The sequence below is a fragment of the Cucurbita pepo genome, chromosome 5 (assembly GCF_057944985.1).
Source record: "Cucurbita pepo subsp. pepo isolate OVF chromosome 5, ASM5794498v1, whole genome shotgun sequence".
Classification (NCBI taxonomy): Eukaryota; Viridiplantae; Streptophyta; class Magnoliopsida; order Cucurbitales; family Cucurbitaceae; genus Cucurbita; species Cucurbita pepo.
Genome location: NC_141802.1, coordinates 18,636,172 through 18,662,423, shown reverse-complemented (window position 1 = coordinate 18,662,423; position 26,252 = coordinate 18,636,172). Strand labels below are relative to the sequence as shown.

General features: G+C 35.3%; 5 protein-coding genes and 1 long non-coding RNA gene across 13 annotated transcripts; 3 read left to right on the top strand and 3 right to left on the bottom strand.

Annotated features, from left to right (window-relative positions):
* The first annotated feature begins 2,571 nt into the window (after window positions 1-2,571).
* Window positions 2,572-6,664, top strand: GAUT15 (galacturonosyltransferase 15). Its single transcript, XM_023678233.2, has 6 exons — window positions 2,572-3,000; window positions 3,154-3,200; window positions 4,488-4,643; window positions 4,999-5,562; window positions 5,646-5,948; window positions 6,028-6,664. The coding sequence occupies exons 1-6, from the start codon at window positions 2,769-2,771 to the stop codon at window positions 6,313-6,315; spliced, it is 1,590 nt and encodes a 529-aa protein (XP_023534001.2). The 5' UTR covers window positions 2,572-2,768; the 3' UTR covers window positions 6,316-6,664.
* A 566-nt stretch (window positions 6,665-7,230) lies between these two features.
* Window positions 7,231-10,626, bottom strand: LOC111795680 (uncharacterized). Of its 2 annotated transcripts, none has more exons than XR_002815234.2 (2): window positions 10,094-10,626; window positions 7,231-7,631 (listed from the first exon to the last, which is right to left on the bottom strand). It is a non-coding gene; the product is annotated as an uncharacterized LOC111795680 (long non-coding RNA). The 2 variants fall into 2 exon arrangements; XR_002815233.2 differs by having other exon boundaries at window positions 7,231-7,613.
* Window positions 8,591-9,709, top strand: LOC111795679 (HVA22-like protein f). 2 transcript variants are annotated; one of them, XM_023678232.2, is made up of 5 exons: window positions 8,591-8,730; window positions 8,850-8,876; window positions 8,978-9,100; window positions 9,192-9,438; window positions 9,523-9,709. In XM_023678232.2, the coding sequence occupies exons 1-5, from the start codon at window positions 8,684-8,686 to the stop codon at window positions 9,547-9,549; spliced, it is 471 nt and encodes a 156-aa protein (XP_023534000.1). In that variant the 5' UTR covers window positions 8,591-8,683; the 3' UTR covers window positions 9,550-9,709. The 2 variants fall into 2 exon arrangements, with proteins under 2 accessions (XP_023534000.1, XP_023533999.1); XM_023678231.2 differs by having other exon boundaries at window positions 9,192-9,709.
* Window positions 10,627-11,196: 570 nt separating the features above from the next.
* LOC111795678 (Integrin-linked protein kinase family) lies at window positions 11,197-17,731 on the bottom strand. Of its 3 annotated transcripts, none has more exons than XM_023678229.2 (13): window positions 17,017-17,729; window positions 16,558-16,632; window positions 16,346-16,441; window positions 15,620-15,705; window positions 15,313-15,433; window positions 14,634-14,713; window positions 13,690-13,752; window positions 12,991-13,115; window positions 12,751-12,836; window positions 12,432-12,553; window positions 12,171-12,282; window positions 11,968-12,063; window positions 11,197-11,494 (listed from the first exon to the last, which is right to left on the bottom strand). In XM_023678229.2, exons 1-12 carry the CDS (start codon window positions 17,335-17,337, stop codon window positions 11,968-11,970), a joined length of 1,383 nt encoding a protein of 460 aa, XP_023533997.2. In that variant the 5' UTR covers window positions 17,338-17,729; the 3' UTR covers window positions 11,197-11,494. The 3 variants fall into 3 exon arrangements, with proteins under 3 accessions (XP_023533997.2, XP_023533995.2, XP_023533998.2); XM_023678227.2 differs by having other exon boundaries at window positions 11,197-11,491; XM_023678230.2 differs by lacking the exons at window positions 11,197-11,494; window positions 11,968-12,063 and having other exon boundaries at window positions 12,171-12,293; window positions 17,017-17,731.
* A 718-nt stretch (window positions 17,732-18,449) lies between these two features.
* Window positions 18,450-20,276, bottom strand: LOC111794689 (DNA binding / DNA-directed RNA polymerase). Its single transcript, XM_023676798.2, has 2 exons — window positions 19,959-20,276; window positions 18,450-19,322 (listed from the first exon to the last, which is right to left on the bottom strand). Exon 2 carries the CDS (start codon window positions 19,318-19,320, stop codon window positions 18,601-18,603), a length of 720 nt encoding a protein of 239 aa, XP_023532566.1. The 5' UTR covers window positions 19,321-19,322; window positions 19,959-20,276; the 3' UTR covers window positions 18,450-18,600.
* Window positions 20,277-20,835: 559 nt separating this feature from the next.
* Window positions 20,836-26,078, top strand: LOC111795491 (protein MAIN-LIKE 2). Of its 4 annotated transcripts, none has more exons than XM_023677947.2 (8): window positions 20,836-20,956; window positions 21,817-21,932; window positions 22,056-22,700; window positions 22,821-22,988; window positions 23,094-23,483; window positions 23,558-24,432; window positions 24,804-24,876; window positions 25,755-26,078. In XM_023677947.2, exons 2-7 carry the CDS (start codon window positions 21,825-21,827, stop codon window positions 24,823-24,825), a joined length of 2,208 nt encoding a protein of 735 aa, XP_023533715.2. In that variant the 5' UTR covers window positions 20,836-20,956; window positions 21,817-21,824; the 3' UTR covers window positions 24,826-24,876; window positions 25,755-26,078. The 4 variants fall into 4 exon arrangements, with proteins under 4 accessions (XP_023533715.2, XP_086980399.1, XP_023533716.2 ...); XM_087124273.1 differs by having other exon boundaries at window positions 20,874-20,956; window positions 21,741-21,932; XM_023677948.2 differs by lacking the exon at window positions 20,836-20,956 and adding an exon at window positions 20,963-21,700.
* The last annotated feature ends 174 nt before the right edge of the window (window positions 26,079-26,252 follow it).

Genomic DNA, 26,252 nt, shown 5'->3' with positions numbered 1-26,252 from the left:
ATTATAATAGAAAATTACATAAATTATTCTTTATTTTTTTAATCTCATTATTGGGCTTATTATTTTACATTCATATAAATTCCAAGGATTTAAATATATCATTAATTATAATTATTAAATTGTACTTTGGATAATAGGATATAGTTGTGACTCTCAAGAATTAAATATCAATATTGAAATTTTATATCTATTTTTTAATATATCCATATTGAAAATATTGAACTCTCATAATAAAATATCTCTATTAAAATTTAAATATGAATAAAATGATTGTACCGACCAATCATGAATATTAAACATATTAATTATTATTATTATTATTATTATTTAAGACTTCTTAAGTAGACTATAAACAATAATACTTATTTTCTATCCAACTTGTCAATATTTTTAATATTTTTTCACGTCGTTTCATGTCATTTACAATTTTAGTCTTTTCAAAGATGGAGTTGTATCAGTAAGAAGGTTCATTTCTTTCACATAAATCCATCTCGAGTAAAATGCAAAATCTTCCATTTTTTAATTTCACAATATTCAAATTTCTGACAAAAATTTTCATTTTCTTCCGAAAATTTGGAGCAGAAGCGAAAAGTCTTTTCTGTTCCCGTCCTACCTTTAACATTTCTAAGCAGTACTATATGCCTAGATTAGATTCATTCAAAAAGTTAAAATCTCATCCTTATCTATTACCTTATTTAATAATCTTTTTCCCCTCCATTATTGAATTATAATAATAATTATTGTTATTATTAATAATGTTTTTCAAAATACTTATTTTAACTTTAATTATTTAATCTAGTCTAAACTCACAATGAAAAAAATTAATATTACGATTATGTCTACTTGTCTTCATAATTTGTCACCGCATCATCTTGAACTTTGGTCTCTCTAACCACTAACTACCTACATTTAAGATACTTTATCAATTCAATGTATATTTATTTAATTATATATATATTTTACTCAAAAAATCATTTTATTATGCTTATTTATCAAGAGACTACGTGTGACAAGTGACCACGTATATTATAAAGTCAAAAAAATGTTCAAAACATATTTAATAAATTTGAATGCTTTAATTATGATAAATAAAATCATAAGAATTTTCAAACTCAATTCGAGGGTTGAGAATTACATAGCTATTTTTTTTTTTTCCAATTATCGTCTCAAAATATTTAACAAAATAATTTTTATTCATATTTTTTTAAAATTAATGTAATCGAATATATGAATTTATTTATTTTTTTCAAAATGTTCCAAGGAGTCGCGAAGAATCTATTGGTACAACGAACAATGTCTTCTCTTGTCCAAAATTTATTCTCATCCTTACCACATTTCTTTAATTGGAACAAAGGGCAATTTGGACATTGCAAGAGACAGAACCTTAAGAAAGCCTTCGTGGATTGGTTAAATTCAAGAGATTATGGTACAACATAATTATGATCATGTTATTTACTTCTCATTTTTAAGAGCGAAAAACATATTTACACACCAACACAAGTGATTCCAAGGAAGTCATTCAACATAGAATTACTTCAAGTAAAACACGCTTAACCATGGAATTATCTATGGTTGAGTCACTGAAAAAGAGGGTCAATTTTATTGGTATATACATAATAACTTTCAATTTTTAAAGTTTTTATTAATCATCGTATACTCATTATCACTCTCATTCGAATATGGCCTCAACTCATTCATGTATTCAACCCAATTTGCATTTGCATTTATGCTCAAACATTATATTTAGCCCACAAATGCATAAATTTCCTTAAAAGAAAATCCATAAGATTTGGTATTGTTGCCCATAATTGGATATAAGTAAATGTTTTAATAGGGTGTAGTTTTTTTTATTTTATTTTATAAATTTATTAAAAAAAAAAAAAAGGTATTATGTTTAAACTCTTTCCATTATTCTTAATCATAAGGAGGGATATAAAGCTTGTATTAATTAAGCTAATATGACAAAATTAATAAATATATATTTTGAGACAATATTTTATATTCGATTATTATAATATTTCAAATTTATTTTCTACGTGAATATCAATATAATTCATTATTCAGTGTATAAATATTGTAATAAAAATATAATATAAGAAGAAAATTTTAAAAATAAAATAATTGAAATGAATGAATGTTTTATAATTTAAAAACCTACGATAAACAAAATTAGAGATGTAAATTAAAAAAATTAAAATTATATTTAGGAGTTCAGAATTAAAGTAAAGGAAAGGGACCTTGCATCGGCTCCGCCGTTATAGGCGAACGTAATGGGCTGAGGCAGGCGGAAACAGAGAGAGAACACAATGTGTCGGTGACAAATGGAGACCCAATGGCAAATCCGTAATTAAGTTTGAAACAAAGGGCAATATTTTAAACTTGATCTCATTCCCGCGGCTTCTAACGCGGCATTATCTTTGGATGTTCCCTTTTTTTTTTTTCTTCGTCGCACCATTTTCCCCCAAATACCTTTATGAATTATTACTCATATAATTCCCAAAAGCACCATTAAAAAAAAAAAAAAAATCAGTATTTTTAAAATAAATAAATAAATAAATAAATAAAATAAAAAGACGTAAAAGACCACTTCGCCATAGCTCTTCGTTTTCGCAGAGTCTCAAACCCGTGACTCTCTCAGTATTGGATTTTCCCCAATTCCCTTTCTCAGTTCTTCTTCTTCTTCTTCTTCTTCTTCATCTTCATCTTCTTCTTCCTTGAATGGAATCCATTCAATATCGCCTCTTCTCTCCATCTCCATCGCCATCGCTATGAAGTTCTACATCTCCACCACCGGCATTAAGCGGCTCACTATTTCCAACTCTAACTCCAACTCCACCGCCGTCAAGCCTCCCGCGCCGTCGTCCACGGCGCCTCATCGCAGAATCTCCACTCGTTCCATTTTGCCTCTCCTTCTCACTCTCGCAATTGTTCTCCCCTTCCTCTTCGTTCGGATCGCCTTTCTCGTCCTCGAATCCGCCGCCGATTGTTCTTCCTCTCCCGGTAAGTACATTCAATTGCCGATACATTTTCACCGAATTTCTGATTCTCGAGGAGTTGCAATACTCAATGATTGCTGCGCTCAATCGGTTTTAACCTCTGGTTGCAACGATCTCTGTAATCACTTTATCTTGTTGTTGTTCATGAATTTTGCAGAGTGTTCTGGATGGAGGTTTTTCAGTCGCGATGACGCATCTCATTCGGTTAGCGTTCTTTTCACTTTAATTTCGAATATACCCTAAACTCTGAATCCGCCTTTTTCCAATTTTCAACTACATTTTTTTCTTCATTTCCTATGGCTTTTACTTGATTAGAATTCTTTCATTGCTTAATTTTACGTTTCGTTCTTGTGGTGATTAACTGTGAAAATTAATGGAAACGTTTAATTATGACATTAAACGGATTATACTAATTTTGATCATCTCACTGTCATGAATGTTTTATTTATTTATTTAAATGGAGAATTATATTTTCCAATATGATTTTGAAAAAAAAAAAAAAAAAAAAAAAAAAAAAGAGTCTCCGTATTGTTTCTGATTGGTTGTCTTTAAAATGTTTCTATAAAAGATATTTACGTTTCTCCAACTACTCTATACTTTTTTTTCTTTGAACTTTAAACTCGCATTTTGGTACCATGAAGTTGGATGCTTCTTCTACGTACCTGGATTTTAAAAATATTGAAAATTTGAGTTTAATTTATCTAAAAGTTTAAATTAAAATTTTTTGTGATAAATTGTAGAAGGTACGCCTGTGTATATATATATATATATATATATATATATATATATATATATTTGTGTATATGTTGAAAATAAATATAATATTTTAACTTGCGTTGAAATTTTATATAGTCTTTTATGTTATGATATGTTTGGTAACAATAGTACAAAAAAATTGTGATTTAAGGAAATAGAAAACAAGACGATTGGGGGTTGATAGTGACCGACTTACCCTCGTAAAACCAAACCCATCATTTTCTTAATTGGAATTTTTGTATTCTCTAATATTTTCTCCTTTTGTTTTTCTCTCTTAACTTACCCAAATTTCTAACATATATATATATATTATTGAGATGGGGTTTGTTGATAAATTGAGAAAGCTAGGATGGCATTTTGGTCATAAAGCAATGGAAATTAATTCTTCTTCCACAGGCAGCTTTTGGGACATGTGGCTACTTGCTTAGCAATCATTTTTATTTTGGTCCACTTGAAATTATTATTATCTATATATATATACATATTCAATAAACAAAAAGAAAGATATTTCCTCAACCCCTCTATTTGACTATCTTTGATTCCACGTCGCTCTAATTATGATACTCAATAAATGTTGAGAAATATGGATACCCATTTAAGCCAAATTTGAAAAACTTTCATATTTAAAATTTTCTCTCTAATTTTCTCCAAATATTTTGAAATGGAAATATAAGGTTATAAGTGTATTTTTCTTTTTGGTTTTGGTTTCTACTGTGATGGATGGATAAATGACAGAGACTGAGCGAGGAATTGTCCAGAGCACTTGTGGATTCAAAAGAAGGTGGATCTGTGGGGAGTGAAGATGGAGTGGGATCCTTCAACGAGCTTGTGAATGAGATGATTTCAAAGCGACAGGACATGAGGGCCTTCTCATTAAAGACTAAAGCAATGGTAATGTATCTTTTCTATTTCCGTTGGATTTGACCCACAATCGAAATATGTCAAAAACAAGTAAAAGAGTGAAGAAAAAACTTGAGGGGAAAGAGCTTTTGGAGACGGCTAGTAGAACAATTTATAATTTCTATAGTAACTTTGAGAGAATTGTTAGTCGACGTAGTAGAACAAGTTTATTAGCTCACAATATCTTCCGTACCGCTTCACACTATAGAACAAAAGATCAAATGTACCAAACTTTAGTAGAATTGTTAGTAAAAGTCAAATATATCAAATAAAATAATTTTAGAAGAATTGTTAATAGATTTAGTAGAACAAGTTTATTAGCTCACAATATCTATCTTTCGTGCAGCTGCACGCTATGGAACAAAAGGTCAAATCTGCGAGAAAGCGTGAATCTGTGTATTGGTATTTAGCATCACATGGTGTTCCAAAGGGCCTGCATTGTCTTTGTCTCAAACTGGCTGAAGAGTATGCTGTAAATGCCAAAGCTCGAGCTCGTTTGCCACAGCCTGAATATATTTCCCGCCTTACTGACCCCTTCTTCCATCATCTTGTTCTCTTGACTGACAATGTCCTCGCCGCCTCTGTTGTCATCTCCTCTGCCATTCGACACTCAGCCGCCCCACAGAAGTTGGTGTTTCACATTATCACCGACAAGAAAACATACACCCCAATGCACGCGTGGTTTGCAATCAATTCAATTGATTCGGTTGTTGTGGAAGTTAAGGGACTTCACCAATTCGATTGGTCTGAGGAAGTCAACAACAGGGTTAAGGATATGTTGGAGATTCATCGCTTGATATGGAAGCGTCACTATAACGATTTCAAAGATGGAAAAGAAAACAGAGAATTAGATGTTCTAAGCTCAAGCAGCCTCTCCCTCTTGAATCACCTTCGTATATATGTTCCCGAGGTAATCCTTCATGTTATCATTTATTTCTCTTGAACTGAAATTCTAATAATGATGATTTAAAACTATAAATGTGTCTCATTCAGCTGTTTCCAGATCTGAATAAGATCGTTTTCCTGGACGATGACATTGTGGTGCAACATGATATGTCCTCTTTGTGGGAGTTGGACCTTGGTGGGAATGTTGTTGGTGCTGTCGTTGATTCTTGGTGTGGAGATGGTTGTTGTCCAGGAAGGAAATACAGCCACTACCTGAACTTCTCCCATCCTTTGATATCGTCCAACTTCGATCCCGATCGATGTGCGTGGCTCTACGGCATGAATGTTTTCGATCTTGAAGCTTGGAGAAGGAGCAACATTACCTCCACATATCATCAATGGTTGAAACATGTTAGTTCCCTTTCTTATTCCACCAAAGCTATAAATGTGCATAAAACTTCCATTGACGTCCACCGCCACTATTTTACAGAATCTCAATTCTGGATTGGCACTGTGGCGTCCAGGGGAACTTCCTCCATCCATGATGGCTTTTGAGGGACATATGCAGCCCATAGATCCATCATGGCATGTGGCTGGATTAGGTGAAAGACCCCCACAACTTTTAAGTAAAGAGGTCCTGGAAGATGCTGCTGTCATACACTTCAGCGGCCCTGCGAAGCCGTGGCTTGAGATTGGGTCTCCAGAGGTACGGAACTTATGGAATAAGCATGTAAATTTCTCAAACAAGTTTATAAAGAGATGCAGAATAATGGAGTGAGGAGAACGAAGTTGTCTATCACTCTAGCTAAACTATATTCATTTTGGGATTAGATACCAGATGATGAATATATAAATATATATATATATGGTCCGAGATAAGAGGGAAGAAGGTTTTGCTTTCAGTCTCTACTCGGACTAATCTCTACAAAAATATGATATTGGTTATATATTATAATGTCCATACACTATTACTAGGTAATAGATGAAGGTAGCCAATGCAATATTATTCAATAGAATCAGAATTTTACCACCTTGAAGATAGATATATTGTGATCATTGATGTAACTATCTACAACCTTGTATATTAATTTCATATCTTAATCATAATACCTTATTCTAGATGCTAATTACTGTTGTATTAACTTTAACTTATGTGCTAAATATTGGCATCATCCTTTCCCTCATTTTCCTCTTAAACACAACTGTGTTGTATTGTTCATGTTGTGATGATGTGAAAGGCAGGCACCCACTGACGCTGAGTGGAAGAATGAGCTGGTTTATTGCGAAACAACCTTGCAAATGTTGTTTCTTTTTATGTTTTGTTGGTTTGCTGTAGTCTTTAGAGCACATTTGGGCATATTCTTTTGTCCGTAGTACCCAGCCAGATTTTGAGAGCATTTTGGATATGGCAAAGTGAAAAGGACACACTGTTAATGGTTTTCTGTTAGTACAGAGAGATGGGGCCATGGATGGTGTGGGTGGAGTAAGATTAGGACTTAGTTTATGCACCATAGATCGATGGATCAAGCAAGTTATATTGTCCATTTTAATGTTTGCCATGAACACACACATAGAACCTCTAGCTACCTAGAGTAGATGTAAGTTGGCTGGAGTCCCAATCAAATGAATATGCATGTAAGGGCGACATGTATAGCCGATGAAAACTTAGTTTCTGCATGAGTTGCATTCGATCGACACAAAAGAACCTCAGAAAGGAAAATCTTGATCATATGAATCACTTTGTTTGTTTTTCCAATTTTAAAGTCTTATTTCTATCTCTAACTTGTAATTTAATTTAGAATTAGAAATAAGACCTCAAAATTGAAAAATAGAGTTTTTAGCTGACAAATAATTCAATAAAAACACACTAATGTAGTTGTTTATTACTATTAAAGAAAAACCCAAAAGCAAAATAACATGTCTTGACTTTCCGGCTTTTAAATGAAGTCCGATGTCGACCGCGTTCCAAAGAAAACGACGTCAAGTGGATGGCTTGAGAAGACCGACATGTCGTATTCTACTCTCTCAAGATCGAATCTTTGGATTAATTATGGAAGCTCATACCTTTTTCAATCACTATTGAGAAGCATTCACCTCAGAATTTCAACAAAAATAAATGTAAATTCCAAAAATACAAATAATATTGATTTTTATTGGCAAAATGAATTAAATTCTACGTTTTATTTTTTTAAAATAAAATACTTTGTTTGCAATTATTTTCACTCAAAATTAAATGTACTTGAGAACATATTAAGTAAAATAATAATGAGTTAACGAATAATGCTACTGCTATAATATCATTAATTATAGAAGAATATATTAAAAATCAATATCGAAAACCTCAAGAATAAAGATGACCAAAAAGAAGATTATTTCAGGTTTCTCTCTATGGTTGGTTCTATTAATGAATTTATGTTGATCCAAACTCTTTTTTAGTATCTAGAATCAATGTGTTAGCTTCAAGGAGTCGCAGGGATTTCATCGATGCTAACCAAGGAAGAAGCTCGTTTTTTGTTTTAACTACATTGAAGGGGTGGTTTTGCACAAGTGGCTAGGCAAGATGAATTTGTAGAGTAAGGAAGAAGAAGAAACACGAACCCCGTGGGGGTTTTCACATCCCCTACTAACGATTAAGGTACTTCTGAAATTTTGTGAAAAAGTCGAGGGTATTAATGCAGTCTTTTAAAGTTCTGAGGTATTACTATGACGAGATACAAAGCTCGACGTATTTACTATGTCTAACATTGAATAATCATGATTCTATTAAAATATCAAAAAGTAAGATAAGATTGAAAACCTCAAGAAGTGATAAAGGTGAAAGGAAGAAAAGGAAGGTATATATCTACAAACCTTTCTATGGTTATATGCAAGTTGGAAAGGTTAAAAAGCATGGAAAGGAATGCAGGGAACAGTCCCTTATATATTGACTAATTTCCTTCCAAGTTTTTGGCTTTTGCTTGTTGTGTGGGTAAAGAAGATCATTTGGAACAGACATTCTTTACCTTGCTTAATTATTCAACTTCAGATATATTGGACTAGCTTATATACCCAAACTTCTCCTTCATTCATTTCATCATCTTAAAAGAACTAGCATAATCCAAAGTTTGATTGGCAGCTGAAAACAAGGAAGAATTAGTTTGTCAAACATGGGTGTTCTTGGAGCTATTGCTAAACATTTGGATTCTATAATTGGGTACTAATCTTTTGTGGGGGAAATCCCAAATATTTGGTTGTTTAAGCTTATTATCTCAATTTTGCCTTAGTGGGTTATGATCTCCTTGCTTAACCAGTTTCAACTTTTCCTTGATTCAGGCCTGGAGTAATGCTTCTTTTTCCTTTGTAAGTGCACATAACTCATTTTCATTACATCTTACATACCTCTCTCTTTCTCTTCTCTTTCCTAGTTCCAAGGCATGATTCATGCAGAAATGAATGAACAGATATGCATCAATAAGGGCAATTGAGAGCCCTTCAAGTCTTGATGACCAGCAATGGCTGACTTATTGGGTTATATACTCCTTCATAACCCTCTTTGAACTAACATTTTGGAAAATCCTGGCTTGGTATAGTTCTTCTACTCATAAACAAAACTGTTCTTTGAGGCTCTTTTTTCTCTTCAAGTTTGCATTTTAAAGGCTATGGAATGGCACGCAGGATTCCACTTTGGGGATACCTTAAGCTCCTGGCTTGTTTATGGTTGGTTCTACCAATTTTCAATGGGGCAGCTTACATCTACGAGAATGTAGTGAGGAAGTACATTAAGATTGGAACTTACGTGAACCCAAACTATCCAGAGAATCAAAAGAAAGTGATCCAGATGATGACTTTGGATTCTAGGAAATCAGTGGAGCGTTACATTGATAGATATGGACCTGATGCTTTCGAACGAGTAGTCAAAGCTGTAAGCTGGTTCTATCCATCCAAATATAGCTACCATACATACGGATATCTATGATGCTAATTCTGTAAATACTTGATTTTGTAGGCTGAAAGAGAAGCAAGGAGACACTGAGGAGAATCCTAATATGATGAAGTCAAAGAATTGTGGACACTTCAATTTATAAGGCTGGAACAATAGTTGAGTTCTGCTAGTAGTACGATTTCATGTTGCATACTTGTATTTATGTATTCTGCACAAGAAGGAAAAAGTTTGAAGGGTGTTTCTATATATATATATATATCTATTTTTTTCCTGTGGATAATAGCTGTGAAGAAAAGAGTTTCTACCAAACAATAATGTTCTTATAAATTCCCGGCAATCGACTGAGACAACTAAATCCTATACTCTTTTTCCTGCAAATTTGATTTAAATAAGGAAGCAGACATGGTACGAAGAAACCAGTTAAAGCGGCTAACAATGCTCTCATCCAAACAAGAAAAACAGATCAAGAACAAAAGGTTTGAGCACTCTTTACAAATCATTCTAAGGAAAAAAAAATGATACACAGAACAAATATCATAACATGCATGCTGCAATTCCATAAGCCGGAGCAGACAACTGAATCAGAACCAAATTTATAAGCGCTTCTAAACAATTAACTTTGAAAGAGACTTACAGCTTGTCCTCGAATTCAGAAAATGGGATCATTTGCTCCTTCAATCCCGTCCTCTTACGGGTATCCGTAACTAGCTTAAATCTCACCAACTTAAAATATAGCGCAGCTCACTCATTAGCTTAAATCTCATTGTTTAAACATAACAGATAATCATAACTTATTTACGCTTCACGATAATTCTTCCAATTGTTAAATCCATCAGAAACTAGAAACAACCAAAACAGATCTGGAAGTAAGTTATCGAACAAAAACGATTGAGAAAACGGAATTAGTAAGCACAGAACCTAGAAGAAAGCGGGAGTGGAAGAACATAAACAAACTCAGCAGACAAAGAATGCTTACAAGAAAGAAGAACCTGGGAGACGATGAAAGGAGAGCAATGGAAAAGAATATTCCTTGAGCCTCCACAAAAGCGGAGCACGTTAGAAAAGAAATCAGAACTATCAGCGACGAAATTCCATTTCTTTTCGTAAAACTAACCCTCAATGTTTTTTTTTTTTCTTTGCACAAATGTGTTTGCAAAATTGTCCTATAACATTAATATACTAGGAAGAACTTTCCCGTACCATTTGTAACACTCCAGCATATATAGTCTGGTTTGGCCCGTTACGTATTGTCGTAAGCCTCATGATTTTAAAAGGCGTCGGTTAAGGCCAAGGACCCTACCCAACCCTTCAACAAGCCGTCTCTATCTTGCTCATGTCTCAACTTGTCTTCCATATCCGATGCACCATTCTCCTCAGTCGTATCGGGTGGCCGTTTCTCGTCTCATAATTTTCACACCCTTATAAAGAACAAATGACTGCTTGTTCCCTCTCCAACCGATATAGAATCTCACAAGATGTTTGATTCCAATTGAGTTATATTCATGTTGAGTAGATAGATTACAATAATATATTTTAACTATTCATTTAAACAACCGAAGGATTAAACATTATACATTAGAGAGTTTGTATAAACCAATTGATGTTGGATGGCGAGAGAAAATAAGAGTAAAATTCAGTTTTGACTTAAAAAAAAATAACCATTTTAGTTCTCACCCTAAAAATAAAAGATTCTAGTACTAACAGAAGTGAAAGCCTTAGTGATCTGTGAACCCCTAATTACCAAATACTAAAGCCCCTTTAATTTGAAACAATATAGAAACATGTACTAATTAACCAAGTTCTAATAAGAATTAACAAGTAATAAGTCTAAAATTGTGTCCAAAGATATAATAGGAACTTGTCATCATCATCAACATTCATTGTGACGTAGATATATCAATACTGAAATACGCCCATTTGGATGGTCTCCCAACTGATAGCAGCAACAATAGGATCACTTTCCCCCATAATTGCTAAGCTTCATGTGAAACTAGGGGCCCCTGAACTTCGCGTAGGGACAATGCCTCTTGGCCTGCTGGTATTATTCTTCAAATTAAAGTTCTAGACAGGCCAGTAACTAGAAAAGCTCAGAAAGGAAATTATCAAAAATCTTTTTAAGTTAAATGAAAAGACAACATTTGTTTAAATGTAGCATATGCAACAAATGCAGACTTCATGATTTGGTTCTTATGAATCTAACATATAGATTCGATCTTTTGACCTCTTAAGTGAACGACCGACAATATTCAGACTTATGTTTTGACCTCTTAAGTGAACGACAAACGAACGACAGACAAGGATGGTACGATTGAAATGAGGAAGCAGACTTATGGAGTTAAAGGCAGGGCTAACAATTCTCTCATCCATCCAAGAACAACAGAAGAATACACAAATGTTTGAGCATAATTTCCAAGGCATATATCTATATATATATATATATATATATATATAACATGTGTGGAAGAGAGAGAGAAGGAAAAGGCAGGGAATGTATAAATGAATACTAACTCATTTGCTTTTCGAGAAAGATCTGCTGCCTGGACTAGTCCTTTCCCTTTTAAACAAGGCTGTCAGGTTCCCGAAACAATTGCAGAAATGATTCACCTGTAAACGATTAATGCGACCAAAATGGGCAAGTTTCAGATACGATGATTGATTGTTAATATCACTGACTAGCTAGCAAAAAGAGTGAGAGAGGGTTTGTGGTGCACCTTCAAGCTCCTTGTGTGCATAATTTCATTGTTGATATCCTCCAACCTTCTTATTATTTGCCGAAATGTGGGTCTTTTATGTGGCTTCTCTTCCCAACATTCCTCGATTAGCCTGTACACAAACTGACTCGACAATCATTAACAAGTTGAGCGTACCTTATTATGAGCCAACTCGAAACGAAAAATTTCCAAAATAGGACGTGCCAATATATTTAATATGCAAGAAAATATTATGTAAACGAGAGGGGGAAAAAACTGTACTCCTTCACTCCATCTGCATAACGCTTAGTTGGAGCCATAAATGGTGGGCGTTCACCAGCTATATAAGCTTTAGGTACTTCGTTTTCTGGCTTTGTTGGAAAAGGTGGATTGCCTTCTATCATCTACAATGATCCCATGAAATTTTCAGGCATCAATATTATCAATGAATTATAAATCCAAAAGGCTAAAATCTCATGAATATTAAACACAGCACTAGAGCAAAGATTCTTTATAGGAGGATCAAGAAGAATTAAGATGAACTAGACCACAAGTGGAACACTGGCACATATAAGAGAATGATTATGTAGAGAGATTTCACCTCTTGCAAGATCAAGGCAAATGAAAATACATCCACTTTCGTATCGTATTCTTCATCTTTATAAACCTCAGGCGCCACATATCGCCCTGTACAAGAGAAATGGAAACTTCCATAAAAGGGTACAATTAACACGCGCGCGCATTCATACATAAGACTTGAACATTGTGTAAATACACGACAACAACTGCATAACATATCAAGAGAAAAGTAACACTAGTTTTAGTCAAAGCATAAACATACATGAAGTATCGTGACATGCCACAGCCACAGGTCTGTCTTCTTTGACCCTATTTGACAATTTCAGAAGTTTGCTAACTCCAAAGTCTGCAACTTTCAGGTGCATAGAATCATCCCGCAGTATGTTTCTGTTGTCTTACTCATAAACAAATAAGCAACCTTCAAAGTTCAAATTATTCAGCAATTGATAACTTACATCTCGTGTCATACTATGTAGCAATTGATAATTTACAACTCATGCCAATGGAAGCCTAACGATTTAAGTACACCGATGAAAAAAATATTAAACACTTAAATCTATTGTTGAAATTAATTATAGTTGTACAGTCTAAACCGTCTTCAAGAGTTTATATTATTGTATCAGTTTACATGATAGTTACCGATTAATCCAAACAAATAGCGCTTCATAAAGGATACAATGATTATTAGATATCAACAGAAATAGTTGCATGAAATCTTAGAGTGCCTGCATCAGAAGATGCTTTTACTCTTTTTCTTCACCGTCTTGAAGAAGCTATAAACAAAAGGAATTCAGGCATGGTAATTTCAATTTGGATCCTGTCACTTCTGATGCCTGTTATATTGGCACAAAGCTCTACTATGCATCGGCACATGACATGTTCTACTTAATCATTTCCAATCTGTTTTTTCCTACAACTATTTCTAAAGATAAAATGGTAAGGAGAAGAGACAAAAACATACGAAGGTTCAAGATCGCGATGAATTATTGCTTCAGGTTTATGCTCATGTAAATAATTCATTCCCCTGTAAAACATGTTAGAATTATGTTAGCAAAACTACGACGTATTAGAAATAGAACAAACAAACCCACAATACAGTTTGGGTAGAAGAAATCTAGACCAAGGTCGATAAATTTTTTTCAGTTATATCCAATTCAAAGAAAAGAATTCGTCCAACACTAAATAGAATTTGAACTGATTAAAAACAAAATGTTTGAGCCAAAATGCAATCTATCTAATGTCATTCTTTGTAAGCAGAGATTCTCTTATGTGCAAATCTTTATGTGCACCTTCTATCTCATGTACACCTTCCATCAATCATGGGCATTTTTAGTTATTTTTTTGTTGAAATCACTATCCAAATTTTTGTTCCAGTAAGAAACTGCACTTTCATTATGAAAAATGAAATTCTTAGTGAAAGGATATATGAGGGAATATAAGAAACAAGCTCCAACAAAAATTTCAACCATAACTACAAAAAAGAACTTCAATCTAGAAGAACAAGACCAAGATCATAATTAGAAAAAGACTTTGTGACGACGCCCACAAGGAGACATTAAACCTAGCCACCTCACAAACCTCCTCACCTGATCTCTTGACCTCTCTAATGAAAAAGTGATCTCCTCTGAAATTCCAAGTAAATATATGTATATGTCATTATTCATGACGAAGCCATCTTAAGTAGCCATCACATCAAGATAATCTAATTTCAGAACTATGTGAAGACACACCTTAAATGCAAGGATCAATATGAGCTCTTGGCAACGTGAGTGATATGAAGTAATACTAGCACATACCGTCAACTTCTTCAAATTTGTTTTTTACTATAATAATTGATCAATTAAAGATTTTCCAGACCAAAAAAAACCTTTCAAACAAGTTTAAGGAGCATAAAACTGAATTGACCTAGCAATGTCAAGAGCAAACTTAACAACTGTTGCTAGCTTCAAGGAACCTTTACGTTCCAAGTATGCATGAAGGTCTCCCTGGAAAAAAAAAATTATAACAAAAAATAATTCAGTGATATATGAAATGTACAAGCATTGCCAAAATTCAATAAAATGTGGTATTGAGAGAGGGAGTATTAAAAATTTGGATCTGAGACACCAAGATGAGAAACCAAAACACTTCTTTCCTACTCAAATAGACCATCATATTCATTTATTCTTTCTCCTCATCCACTATACCGAGACCAATTTCAACGTTGACATCAACTTTTACATTATTGAAAGATTTCAACATATCAAGGCAACTGCTCCACTTGAATCTTACAACATGGTACTCTAAAGGAATGTTGCTCAGCAGATTTTCTAAGAAACAGTTTGAAAGAAAACATATTGTGCTAAACAAAATCATTAAGAATGTAAACAGATTACATTTTGATCATAACATTAATGTATTCACAAACTGAAACATGCAATCTTAAAGTTTTATGACAGCTATCTATTTCACCATGTTGATTTGTCACTTGAGCGTTTTAAATGACAAGGTTTGAAGGAATACGGTGATTTACTATTGCAAATTTCTCCAAAGAAGAATGTGGTCAAATTTCCTTCATGTTTTAAAGTTGTAAAATAGGACAGACCTGTGGCAAATACTCCATGACAATCATCATTGGACTACTTTGTGTTACAGCTCCCAAAAATTGGACAACGTTAGGATGCCGTATCTTTTGAAGTAAAGCAAGTTCATCCCTGAATGCCTTCCTGTAACATTAGAACTTTACTATAAAATAGATACCAAGAGGTTAAAGTTTCATTTCAATATCTGATGCAAAGGGGCACCATGAGATACTGTGAGGAACTAATGAGTCCACCTCCAATATTGATGAGTTAGTGGAAGTATGATAAACATAAGAAACAGAAACACTGAAGTCATAAAACCAAACTTACACTTTATCCTCATCAGTGAAAACTTCCTCTCCTAGTGTCTTCACAGCAACTTCAATTCCCCGCCATGATGCAATGCAGAAAGTTCCCTGTGTAATCAAATTTAAATGGATTCAGAGGACTGGCAAAAGTGAAGTCAATTGATTTCTTATTTCTTGATAAATACAAATTCACTACGTACATATCAGCAGGGTTCTGTATTAAGCAATAATTAGAATAAACTTGCTATATCCTTCAATTTTTGCTTTGAACTGTAAGAGATTTCATCAATATGCAGAAGCAAAAGTCAAACCACAAGTATGAGAATCGTAAGCTAGATAATATTGACATAGTTTTAATTGATATCCAAGCATGGAGGCATTCTAATCTTAGCAAGCGAAGACATTGCCACCGTGCTTAGGCCTGGAGTGAGAATGTAATCATTGTGTTATGCATGCTGGATTAGGAAGTGGTTGAAATTCTTTTATTCTTACTAAGTTCAGGCTCCCAAAGGATGAATCCAAAAATTGGCTGAAACTGTTTCAGATTTTCTGTTTCGCACATACCAATTTACAATCAAACAGCCAATTCATTTAGAGTTTTCTCAATCTTATCTAAACTATGGAATTTGCTATGATATCAATATACAAAAAAAAAAAAAAAAAAAAAAAAATTAGCAGAAATTTTAAAAATATGTATTAAAGAAATCCGATAATTTAGCGTGAATGCAAGGAGTAGGCAACAACTTACTTTTGTAATGTTCACACTCTTAGAAAAATCAAGCTCATTTGGATTGATCTCATATTCCGGAACTTCAAGAGCATTTTGCACAAGCATTGGAGCCATCTGGGATAATACAAGAGGGAATGTTCCCAGCAACTTGTAAGTACAATGAGAACATAGCAAGGTGAGAAGCACATAATGAATAAAAGCAACTACCTGTGCGAATTACAGTTTCTTACCGGTAGCCTAGCACCATGTTTCTCTAAGAGCTTGATCACGTCCTGATTCTTGTAATATATGGCATCTGCAAGAGGCTATTAAACACAAAATAAATTCTACAACTCTAAATTCTTCTACCATTCCCTTTTCTTAACCCTGAGTATTATATAGAAACAGAAAATGGAGATTAAGTACAAAGACTAACAAGATTTGAATAGACAGATGCATGAACTGTTAAAAATTACAATCCGTCAGTTTCTCAATAGAAAGGCTTGTCATGGCTTTAATCTCCGCCCCTCTTTGTATCGTTTGGGAAAAAAAAGAATCGTTTATTACAAGCATTTAACTTACGCCCTTTTGTATTTGCATTTGGAAGCAAGAAAAGTTGAATAAACTCAATATGCAAATCTCGAAATCTCAAAAAACATAGAAGCCATTTGAATCTAGTATTACCAGAAACAGAGAATCCCAAAACTCACCGTGCTGCCCCATCGGTCCTGAACGTCGACCTCCGCTCCTCTTTCGAGTAGTATCTCAACAATCTCCGGCCTGCCCTGACAAGCAGCAACATGCAAAGAGGTTCGGCCGTCAATGTCGCGAAAATTCACGTCGGCACCCGAATCCAGCAGCTCTCTAATCCCATCCGAGTCGCCATCATTCGACAGGTACATCAGCTTAATCCCAGGATCAATCGCGATCGAATCATCCAACTCCTCGGCAACCGCTGTCGAGCCTTGCCGTTCCGGCTGGAGCGACGACTGTTTGCCGAGTGTGAAACGAGCTCGTACATTAGAATCCATGAAGGCAGAGAAGAAACAAATTGGTACCACCTCAAAAAACACTACAGCAGACAAAATTGATATGCTACATTCCTCGAAAGCTCAGTTCGACAAAGGAATCGAATTCCTCTCCCCCTTTGTCACGGAACAAAGCTTTATGCGCAAATTTTAAAGATTCTGATGGATAATTAGAATAAAGAAAACAAAAATCCAGAAACATTTCGCTGGTGACACTGTTGAGATTGGGACTGCATCGCTTAAACGGCGACTTTGGACGATGAACAGCGAACTACGACTGAGTCAGGCCGTAAAAAGTAGAAATTTGCAGGAGTTTTAACAAGAATTCTGATGCTGCCATCACGTTTTCGTTCGATCGTATGCAACTTTCCTCAAAATTGTTTATAATTCACTAAATCGCGAATCGAACCTATCTATCTATATATATATATATATAACATAAACAGAGTAAACAGATCATGAAAACGTAATAATAGTTTATTTGAACTTAAAAGTCAAAAGGATACGCACCTCTTCGAATAGAGTCGAGTCTCTACCGTGTATTTAAATTCAAATACTAAACTAAAATCAGTTTATTGAAACAATCAGATCTTAAACCAACCATAATCCAAAGGTCCATACTTATCCACATAACTATTCAATTTTAGTTAACACACACACATATATATATATATAACTGTAAAATTATGAATTCATGTTATTATTTTTTTTTTTTAAATATCTATTTTTTTTTGTTCAATTTTTTATATTTAATAATACTTATTTATAATGTAACCAACCTGTTAAAACGTTATAAAAGATTATTCTAATAAGAAAATCGTGAATGGACTTTTGATCGATATTTTGACGAAAAACCATAAATGGGGTTTCCCCCAAAGCACCAAAGCTATCATTTTCACCCTTTTATGAAAAGGTGGGTCGTTTGGTTGCGTGAACCATTCATAAACTTTTGAAGTAAAATAGTACCCATTTGAGGCTGTTTTGTTGAACGATTCATGTAAAATAGTACTCACTTGCACCTTTGGATAAAGATGGCCATGACACATAGCATATAATACCTATAAAAGCTCATGTTTTAACTCGACCTCAGCTATGAGGCGGGATTGGAGTCAATATTGAAACAGCAGCCGCATCAGATTATGAACACAATAAAGAATAGACAGCTAAAACTTTTCTAGAATTGCCAGGTCGAGAATAGTTCGTATGGTTAGAGGGGAAATTCTCGGCCATTCGTTCTCTTAAAACCAACCTCAGAAAGCTTCAAACCTAAAATTCTAACCACTTGGTGTAATACACACAAGTCCTAGGCGAAATGATGCCATTTGGGGTGCAATGATTAATCCTTGGACAGACTCCACAAGGAGTAGAAGCCATAGCCCCTGTTTTGGGCTCCCCTTTAACTCCTTTAGCATAGCTCTTATAACAAATCTTCCCAACAGGAATAAAATCAAACTCCCCTGCGCCAGTGCTCTTCACCTCCATCACTTCATTGTCCAACACCAAAGCATTTACAATCTCTTCAATTTGCTCCCTAGACAAGTCCACTTTGGACGCTCCGCTCTTCTTGAATGAGTCCACGATCCCTTCAATTGTAGCCACCTTCATCTTCTGTATCATTCTAGCACAGAACCCTTTAAGAGTACTGATGTATTCTCTGTCGAGCTTTCCATCGCTGTACCAATTACCGCCGGTCAGTTCTTTCGATGGTTCGAAATCTTTTGACAGGTAGAATTTCTTCCCTTTGTTTTGATAGTGTTCAACTAGTTTAATCAGGCCTCTGCCTTGAAGGGCCTTGAGTGATTTAGTTACCACATTGTCAGGATACTTTGTTTCTCTTTTCATGTCCCCAATCCAAATCCCCATGCTTTGCTTGCTGCAAATCAGGTCATACAGCACTTTTTCATGCTCAATGAGAGCTCCTCCATGGCCATGAGCTGGTTCTGGCCTTTTTCTTTTGAGTGATGAAGGCCCTTGTGATCTGCTCATTCCTATTAACATTAAATGATATGTGCATAATGAGATTGATAAAAACAAAATGATGTGGAAACGTGAAGATTTGTTAGAGATGTGATTAAGGAAATTGAAAATGATGCTGAGCTGAGCTGAGAGAACAACTGTGCCTTGGAAACGGGATGACTGAATAAACAACAAAGGAGCACTTTATTCAACAATTCATATGCACAAAAAAAAAAGAAAAAAAGAAAAAAAAAAGAAGCATGCTGTTTCCAAAACTATAGAACTTGAGGAAAACAATTTCAAATCCATAAAGATTTTTGTTGAGAGTTCTTGATGATATGTGTCACTATGAACAATTATCCCAAAAAAATCATGAAAAAACCACGTTGAGTTTGGTCTGCAGTATAGGTAATGAACAATCACAATCACAATTTTTCTTCTTTCGCGTGCACCTAAAAGTGAGAAATTGAGAAGCGATCATATGTAAATTTAGCAGAACAAGCCAATCGCAGAGACGTTAAGAAAATGGTTGCTAGGAACTATCAGAAAAACCAAAAACAAGATGATATATATGCGCGTAAATCATTTATATATTCATAATGAGGAGTAAATAAAATAATCTAAGAATCGATATTCAAGCAATTTCACAGGGAAACCAGGAAAAATACCTGAATGTCTGCGACTTCAAATCAAATATCAGAACTACAAGATTTTAGAGACGATAATTGCAGAAACAGTGGCAACGCAAAAGCGATGGAGAAGCGCCCTAAAGGGCTAGGGTTTAAGCAATCTAGAGACAACCAACCCGAGAGGCGACGGAGAGAAGACGATGCGGGGAGAGGTGGGAAGGCGAGCGGCGGCGAGATTAGTTTTGATCGGCAAATCGATCCCGAGGGGGCGTTCGGTTTCTCTAAAACGTACAAGGGCGATGGAGTGAAGTCTAACGACTGACCGATGCCTTCGGGGTTTTAAGTTTCCTTGAGACCATTGAAAAAGGGGAAATTTATAAAAATGGCCCAAAATGTTTTCGACTTCTTAAAACGGGCACTTTTGACTCGGTTTCAAATTGTAACTGTCTAAGCCCCACCGCTAGCATATATTGTCTTTTTAAACTTCTCCTTCAAAGTTTTTTTTTATGGAAGTTTCTATACTCTTATAAGAAATATAGGTGACTCAACGTCTTTACTAGCACACTGCCCGGTCCGAAGTGCATCTTCCAAGTTAACACAGTTCGAAGTGTGAGTATTTATAGGTTACTTACTAAACTAGAATATTCATTCCATTTATTAGTACTATCTCGAATGATCATGCTCTCATTTGCCTTCATACACATGACCTACCAGCGAAGTTTATGTATGTACGTATGTGTATGTATGTATCTATATGTATGTATATATGTGTATGTATGTACATACGTACAACATATTGGAGGCGTATGATTTTATCATTTATTAAAGAAATGAACATAAAAATAAATTAAAGAAAGAAAGAAATAAGGAAAAGAATTAAAAAAAATAGAAATTTAGAAAATAAATAAATAAATTGAAAAAATTGAAAAAGTATTTTATACAGTCGTTGTCCAGCGTTCTACGACGATGTTGTCGTCGTTTCGAGGGTTTTTGTTTTTCCATTTCGGTGCGAAGGTCGCCTCCGTCGTCGTTTTGAGGTAACTTCATTCACCAGCTTCCAACGCCCTCTCTCTTTTCTTAATCCCTTTATGCGTTTTATTTCTTTTCCCCGCCATTTATATACGCTGCTCAATCTGCGTCTTTGCTTAGGGTTTTCCTTTCCCTTTCCATTCATTTCTTTCGCGGTATTCGATTCTATTCAACGCGCGCCAAAACCAAATTACCAATTACCAATTACCAATTACCAATCAATTCATTTTTTTCTTTACTGAACGAATGAGGAGCTTGAATGAATATCCAATTCCGAGCGCATTGCGTATCTGTAATTGTTATGAATTGCCGATTTTTGGGGCTAAACTTTCTTCGATGATGATGCTGATTTTGTGGGAATTCCCTTTTCCCCTTCTAATCCTAATTCCCAGACAGAGATGCTCAGGGATCTTAAAAGGAAATCCACTCTTGATTGGTTCTGTTTGCAGCGTTGTTTTAATTATTGGTCATGTTGACGTGATATTGTTATTTAGAATGACGATCAGTTCTCTGGCGCATTGATCCGTTCCTTAAGTGTTTGAACAGTATTCTAATGTAGCTCTATTAGTTTCGTTCAAGGATTGGTTCTGTGAGAGTAGAAAATCTGTTACTTCTTGATTGGTCATGTTTGTGCATGTTCCATTTAGTTTAGGTGAAGCTTCCTTGATATTGTTTATTAAGCTGATCAGGGCTCCAGCGCATTAACATGTTTAATGCATATTTGTACAAAATATGATCAAGCTGGGATTGTGGTTAGTCATTTCTGTATTTTTAATCATGTGGTATACTCAGTGTCATGTAAACTTGGAGATGTTGGACTTGAGTTAAATGGTTGGTTTTTTTTCTCTCATTTTGCTGTTCCGATCAGTGGGAGTGATGGAAGTGTCATTAATGGGTCCTTATGGGACCAATCCTGGACCAATTGAGAGCTCGGTTCTTTATGACCAAGAGAAGCACGTCTCCTCAGCAGTTTGGGATGGTCAGGTGCAGTTTATAATCCGATGAACTTTCTTATTTTCATCTGCATTTTTTGTTTCTCTGTTACAGTTCAAGTCTTAGTTTTCAATATTATAAATGATGGTTTGAACTAATGGGTGCGCCGTGCAGGAGCGTGGTGCTCTTAGGTGTCATGAGCACACTTCCAAGCTTGATCAGTGGACACTTACGGCCAGACAAATTGAACTAGTAGAGAGAGCTGGATTTGGGTACTTGAGATTGATTCCTGCAATCAGTCTGGATAACCCACTGATTTCTGCTTTGGTTGAGAGGTGGAGAAGAGAAACAAATACCTTCCACTTGAATGTTGGGGAGTTGACTGTAACTCTGAAAGATGTTGCTCTCTTACTGGGACTAGCAATTGATGGAGACCCTGTTATTGGTTTAACATATACAACCTGCCACTCTGTATGTGAGAGATATCTGGGCAGAGCCCCAGATCCTGGGTATACGAGTGGTGGAATGGTTAAGCTTAGTTGGTTGAAAGAGTTCTTTTCTCGGTGCCATGAAGATGCTCCAATGGAAATTATTGAACGGCATACACGTGCTTATCTTCTTTACCTCGTAGGCAGTACAATATTTTCCACCACAACTGGGAATAAAGTGCCTGTCATGTACCTTCCGTTATTTGAGAATTTTGACCACTGTGGGAAGTTTGCTTGGGGAGCAGCTGCATTAGCATTTTTGTACAGAGCTCTTGGAAATGCTTCCTTAAGGTCACAAAGTACCATCAGCGGTTGCTTAACCTTATTACAGGTTAATTATTGGTCCTTTTCTCTTTCCTATCCCCTATTTCATCATGTGATCCGTTTATCTTCTTTAGCTGCATTGTTATTTTTAATTGAACATCGGCTTTGTTTTTGTTTTACTTTCCAGTGCTGGAGTTACTTTCACCTTAATATTGGGCGCCCAAAGCTAAATCAAGATCCAATGCACAATCGCTTTCCATTTGTGCTTAGATGGAAGGGAAAACAAAGTGGTCCAACAGCAAATCGTGATGTAGTATTTTACCGCAAGGCTTTGGATTCCCTGAAACCTTGTGATGTAATCTCTATATTTTAATTTTTTCTCATCTAATTCTAGAACAGCGGAGCATTATTTGTAATACACCCGAGTGTGACCAGGTTTGTAATTGACTTTGTCCTATAGGTGGAGTGGCTACCTTATAAAAATATGGATAGTATGCTAATTCCAGAAGATATTAAAAGTTCTCTGTACCTTGGGAGGGCAAGGACAATGTTGATATGCTTTGATAAGGCAGAGAGGCATCTTCCTAACCGTTGCTTAAGGCAGTATGGTATTCCTCAGGCAATCCCAGAAGATGTACCACGGTGGGAGAGAAAGAGCCGGGGTGTTGATGGAGGAGTTGATCTGTCTGCAAAAATGGAAGTCGAGCTTAATGAATGGAGAGACCGTGGACGACAAATTGTTGATTGTGATGAGAGTATAGATGAGAATGAATACATACAATGGTACCTGAAAATTACTCGTAGGTTTGTTGGGAGGCCCATATCTCTCTCATCTGAGTTTCAGAGGACGGTAAGGCCATAATTCTTAGATTATTATGCAAATTGAATCTGTTTTTTAGTTTTAATCTTTTTAAGTTTTAACAGAATGCTGGTTTGAGGGACATCGCACACATAGCAGATACATTCCCAACCAAAGGGTTGGATCAGCAACAAATTGATTTGATTTCAAGGATAAGATGCATTGCTCATGATTGCTTAAGAGATCAAGTTGGAGGTCCAATTATTTTGTCCTCCACCCCCCAAATTGAACTTGGGAAACGAGTCAGGGGAAAAGAGAGAGTCAGAAGGAGAGGTATAGGAAAACGTGTAAGGAAGGAGGAACAATTGCAATACAATGCAGTTAGTGAGGATGATCAATCTCATTTTTGCGAATCTGCCATTGAGGTTGGTCAACTACAGCTCCATCACATGAACAGAGAGATGGAGCATCCAGAGTTATGTTCTGTTGATGTGGAGGTGGATCATTTACCGCTTATTCATGAAGTTGATGAGGATGAAAACATGCAGTTGTGTCGAGCCAATATAGGGGTTGACCATCCTGGCATGATCCATAATGCTGCTGGGGGAAATATGGCTGAGTTAAGCCATGCTGGTATTAAACTTGATGAAGCAGAGCTGTGTGACACGCCTAAGGATGTCGATGACCTACATTTATCTGATACAATCAATGAAGTTACAGATGCCCAGATTTGTAGTGCAATGGATACTGTTGATAGACAGCATTTCCCTACATCTGAGGAAGCCAAGGACTCACAGCTTTATCATTTAACTGAGGAAGTTAACATGCCAAAGTTCCCCGACACAGCTAACAAGGTTGATAATTCAGAGCTTTGCCATGGCTCTTTTAAGAGCTCTCCGCAGACCGGTGAACTACCTGCTGATATTGTTTCAGAGACATCTTTTGTGCCTCATGAGGCTATGGTGCAGAAAGGGAATAACAGTGTTTATATAAAACAGAGGTATTATTATTTTGACAAGCTTTGGTCTGTGAAAATTGCCGCCCTAGTAATGCTGGTTGACTTTGTGATGCAATTGTTGTGTATTCAAGTTCTTTCCTTTCTGTCAAGGTTAAAACGGCTTTCACTTTCTTTTTTGACAGATGAATGTGCGGCCCAAGGCTAATGCATAAATTTCACGCTGGATGATAGGCTTAGTCATTTGAAGCTGTTGGATATAATTTTTTTATACTGATAGGTTAAAATATTTTGGTTTGCTCCATTAATCATATTTCATGAGTGACTTAATCTTCATTTTACTTTTTATTTTTTAAAGTTTGGTTTCATGATGAAATACATTCCTTGAATTGATTTCAAGTTTTCCCTTGTTACAGAGCAGACCTTGGAAGTATTTGAAACAAGTAGGGTAGCCCAAAAAAAGGAAACAATCGTTTGCTACGACTGCCGGTGAGGAAATTTTTTTCCTGAAGAATCCCCAATAATTTGCATCTTATAGTCACTGTTGCTTGAAGTTGTTTTCTGCTCATGTTGAATATTTTCTATACTGTGTTTGGGTCGGTCTGAAGTACTGCAGTAAACAGATGGACCCGTTGATATGTCAGTTTCTGCTCAATTTTTTCTGTTCATTTCTGGAGTGTTTGATTCCCTTTGTTGGATACTAATAGTTCACCACCAAATATATGGATAGCTTCAAAAGTTTCCTATTTGATTCTTCTGTTTTTATCATCTTTGTCACTTCAGACCAGAAAAAAAGTTAGGGCCAAAGGGACCCATAAATCTGATTGCTGGACTCTCGGGGTCTTAGTTTTTTTTCTTGGTCAGATTTTTAATCACCCTGAATTAGTCTTGCATTTGTTGGAGGCAATTTCTTTCCAAAAGACCAATCATCCTTTTCTATATCTTGTTTTCTAGGTAGTCCTTTCACTTCAAAAAATGATCCGAATCCACGTCTTGTAGAGAGTATGGCCGAATTCTGCATAATTCCTTTTTTCAAACTTAGGTACTTTGGAACGTAATGTTGACTTTAAACGATGTGCAAGAGTCGCCCACTATTCCAAGTAAATTGAATAAACAAGTTTTTTTTAGTTCAATGTCAGCTCTAGGTGGGGTTCGAACATGGTGTTTGCCTAAATCGGTTGAGCTATGCTAATGTTGGTAATTGAGTATCGACCATTTTATTGCTCATGTTTGATAAAATATTGTTCAAACTCAGGCCTTGAATTCAGGGATTCATTAGTTTAACATATCTTTACTGAGCTGCATGAAATTTGAACTGCAGCTTTTGATTTTTATATAAATGACCATGATTTTCTGTGATGGTTTAGGCTTTCTTTTTGTTGGATTTGGGACTTGAAGTTAAAGAGACAAAAATCACAATTAACAACTTTTGTGAGGGTAAAGTTCCAATGTGTTGGATGCTACCCAACCCATTGTATGGTGAATTCAAGTGTGGCCGATTGAAGCAATGACCAGCAAAAGAAATGAAAACAAGGCGTCTTCCTTGATTACTGTGGCAAAGTTCTTAATGCTCTGTTTCTTGGAACTACAATCAAATTAATCATGTATTTGTTTATTAATTGTTTACACTAATTGTATGATCATTTTTGGTTGATTAATAAGATCATAATAATATTCACTAGCTTCTTCAATTCTTTTTGTAATAGATAAAGATTATTTAAAAGCTATTAGGGAGTTTGACCATTGATTAGTTTAAGAGCTCTGTTTTTTTGATCTGATAAAAGAAACAAAAACAAAATGATGTGTGTCCAAAAAGCTGAAACATATGCTCTCTTCACTTGTAAATTCCCAATCGAAGTAAATGT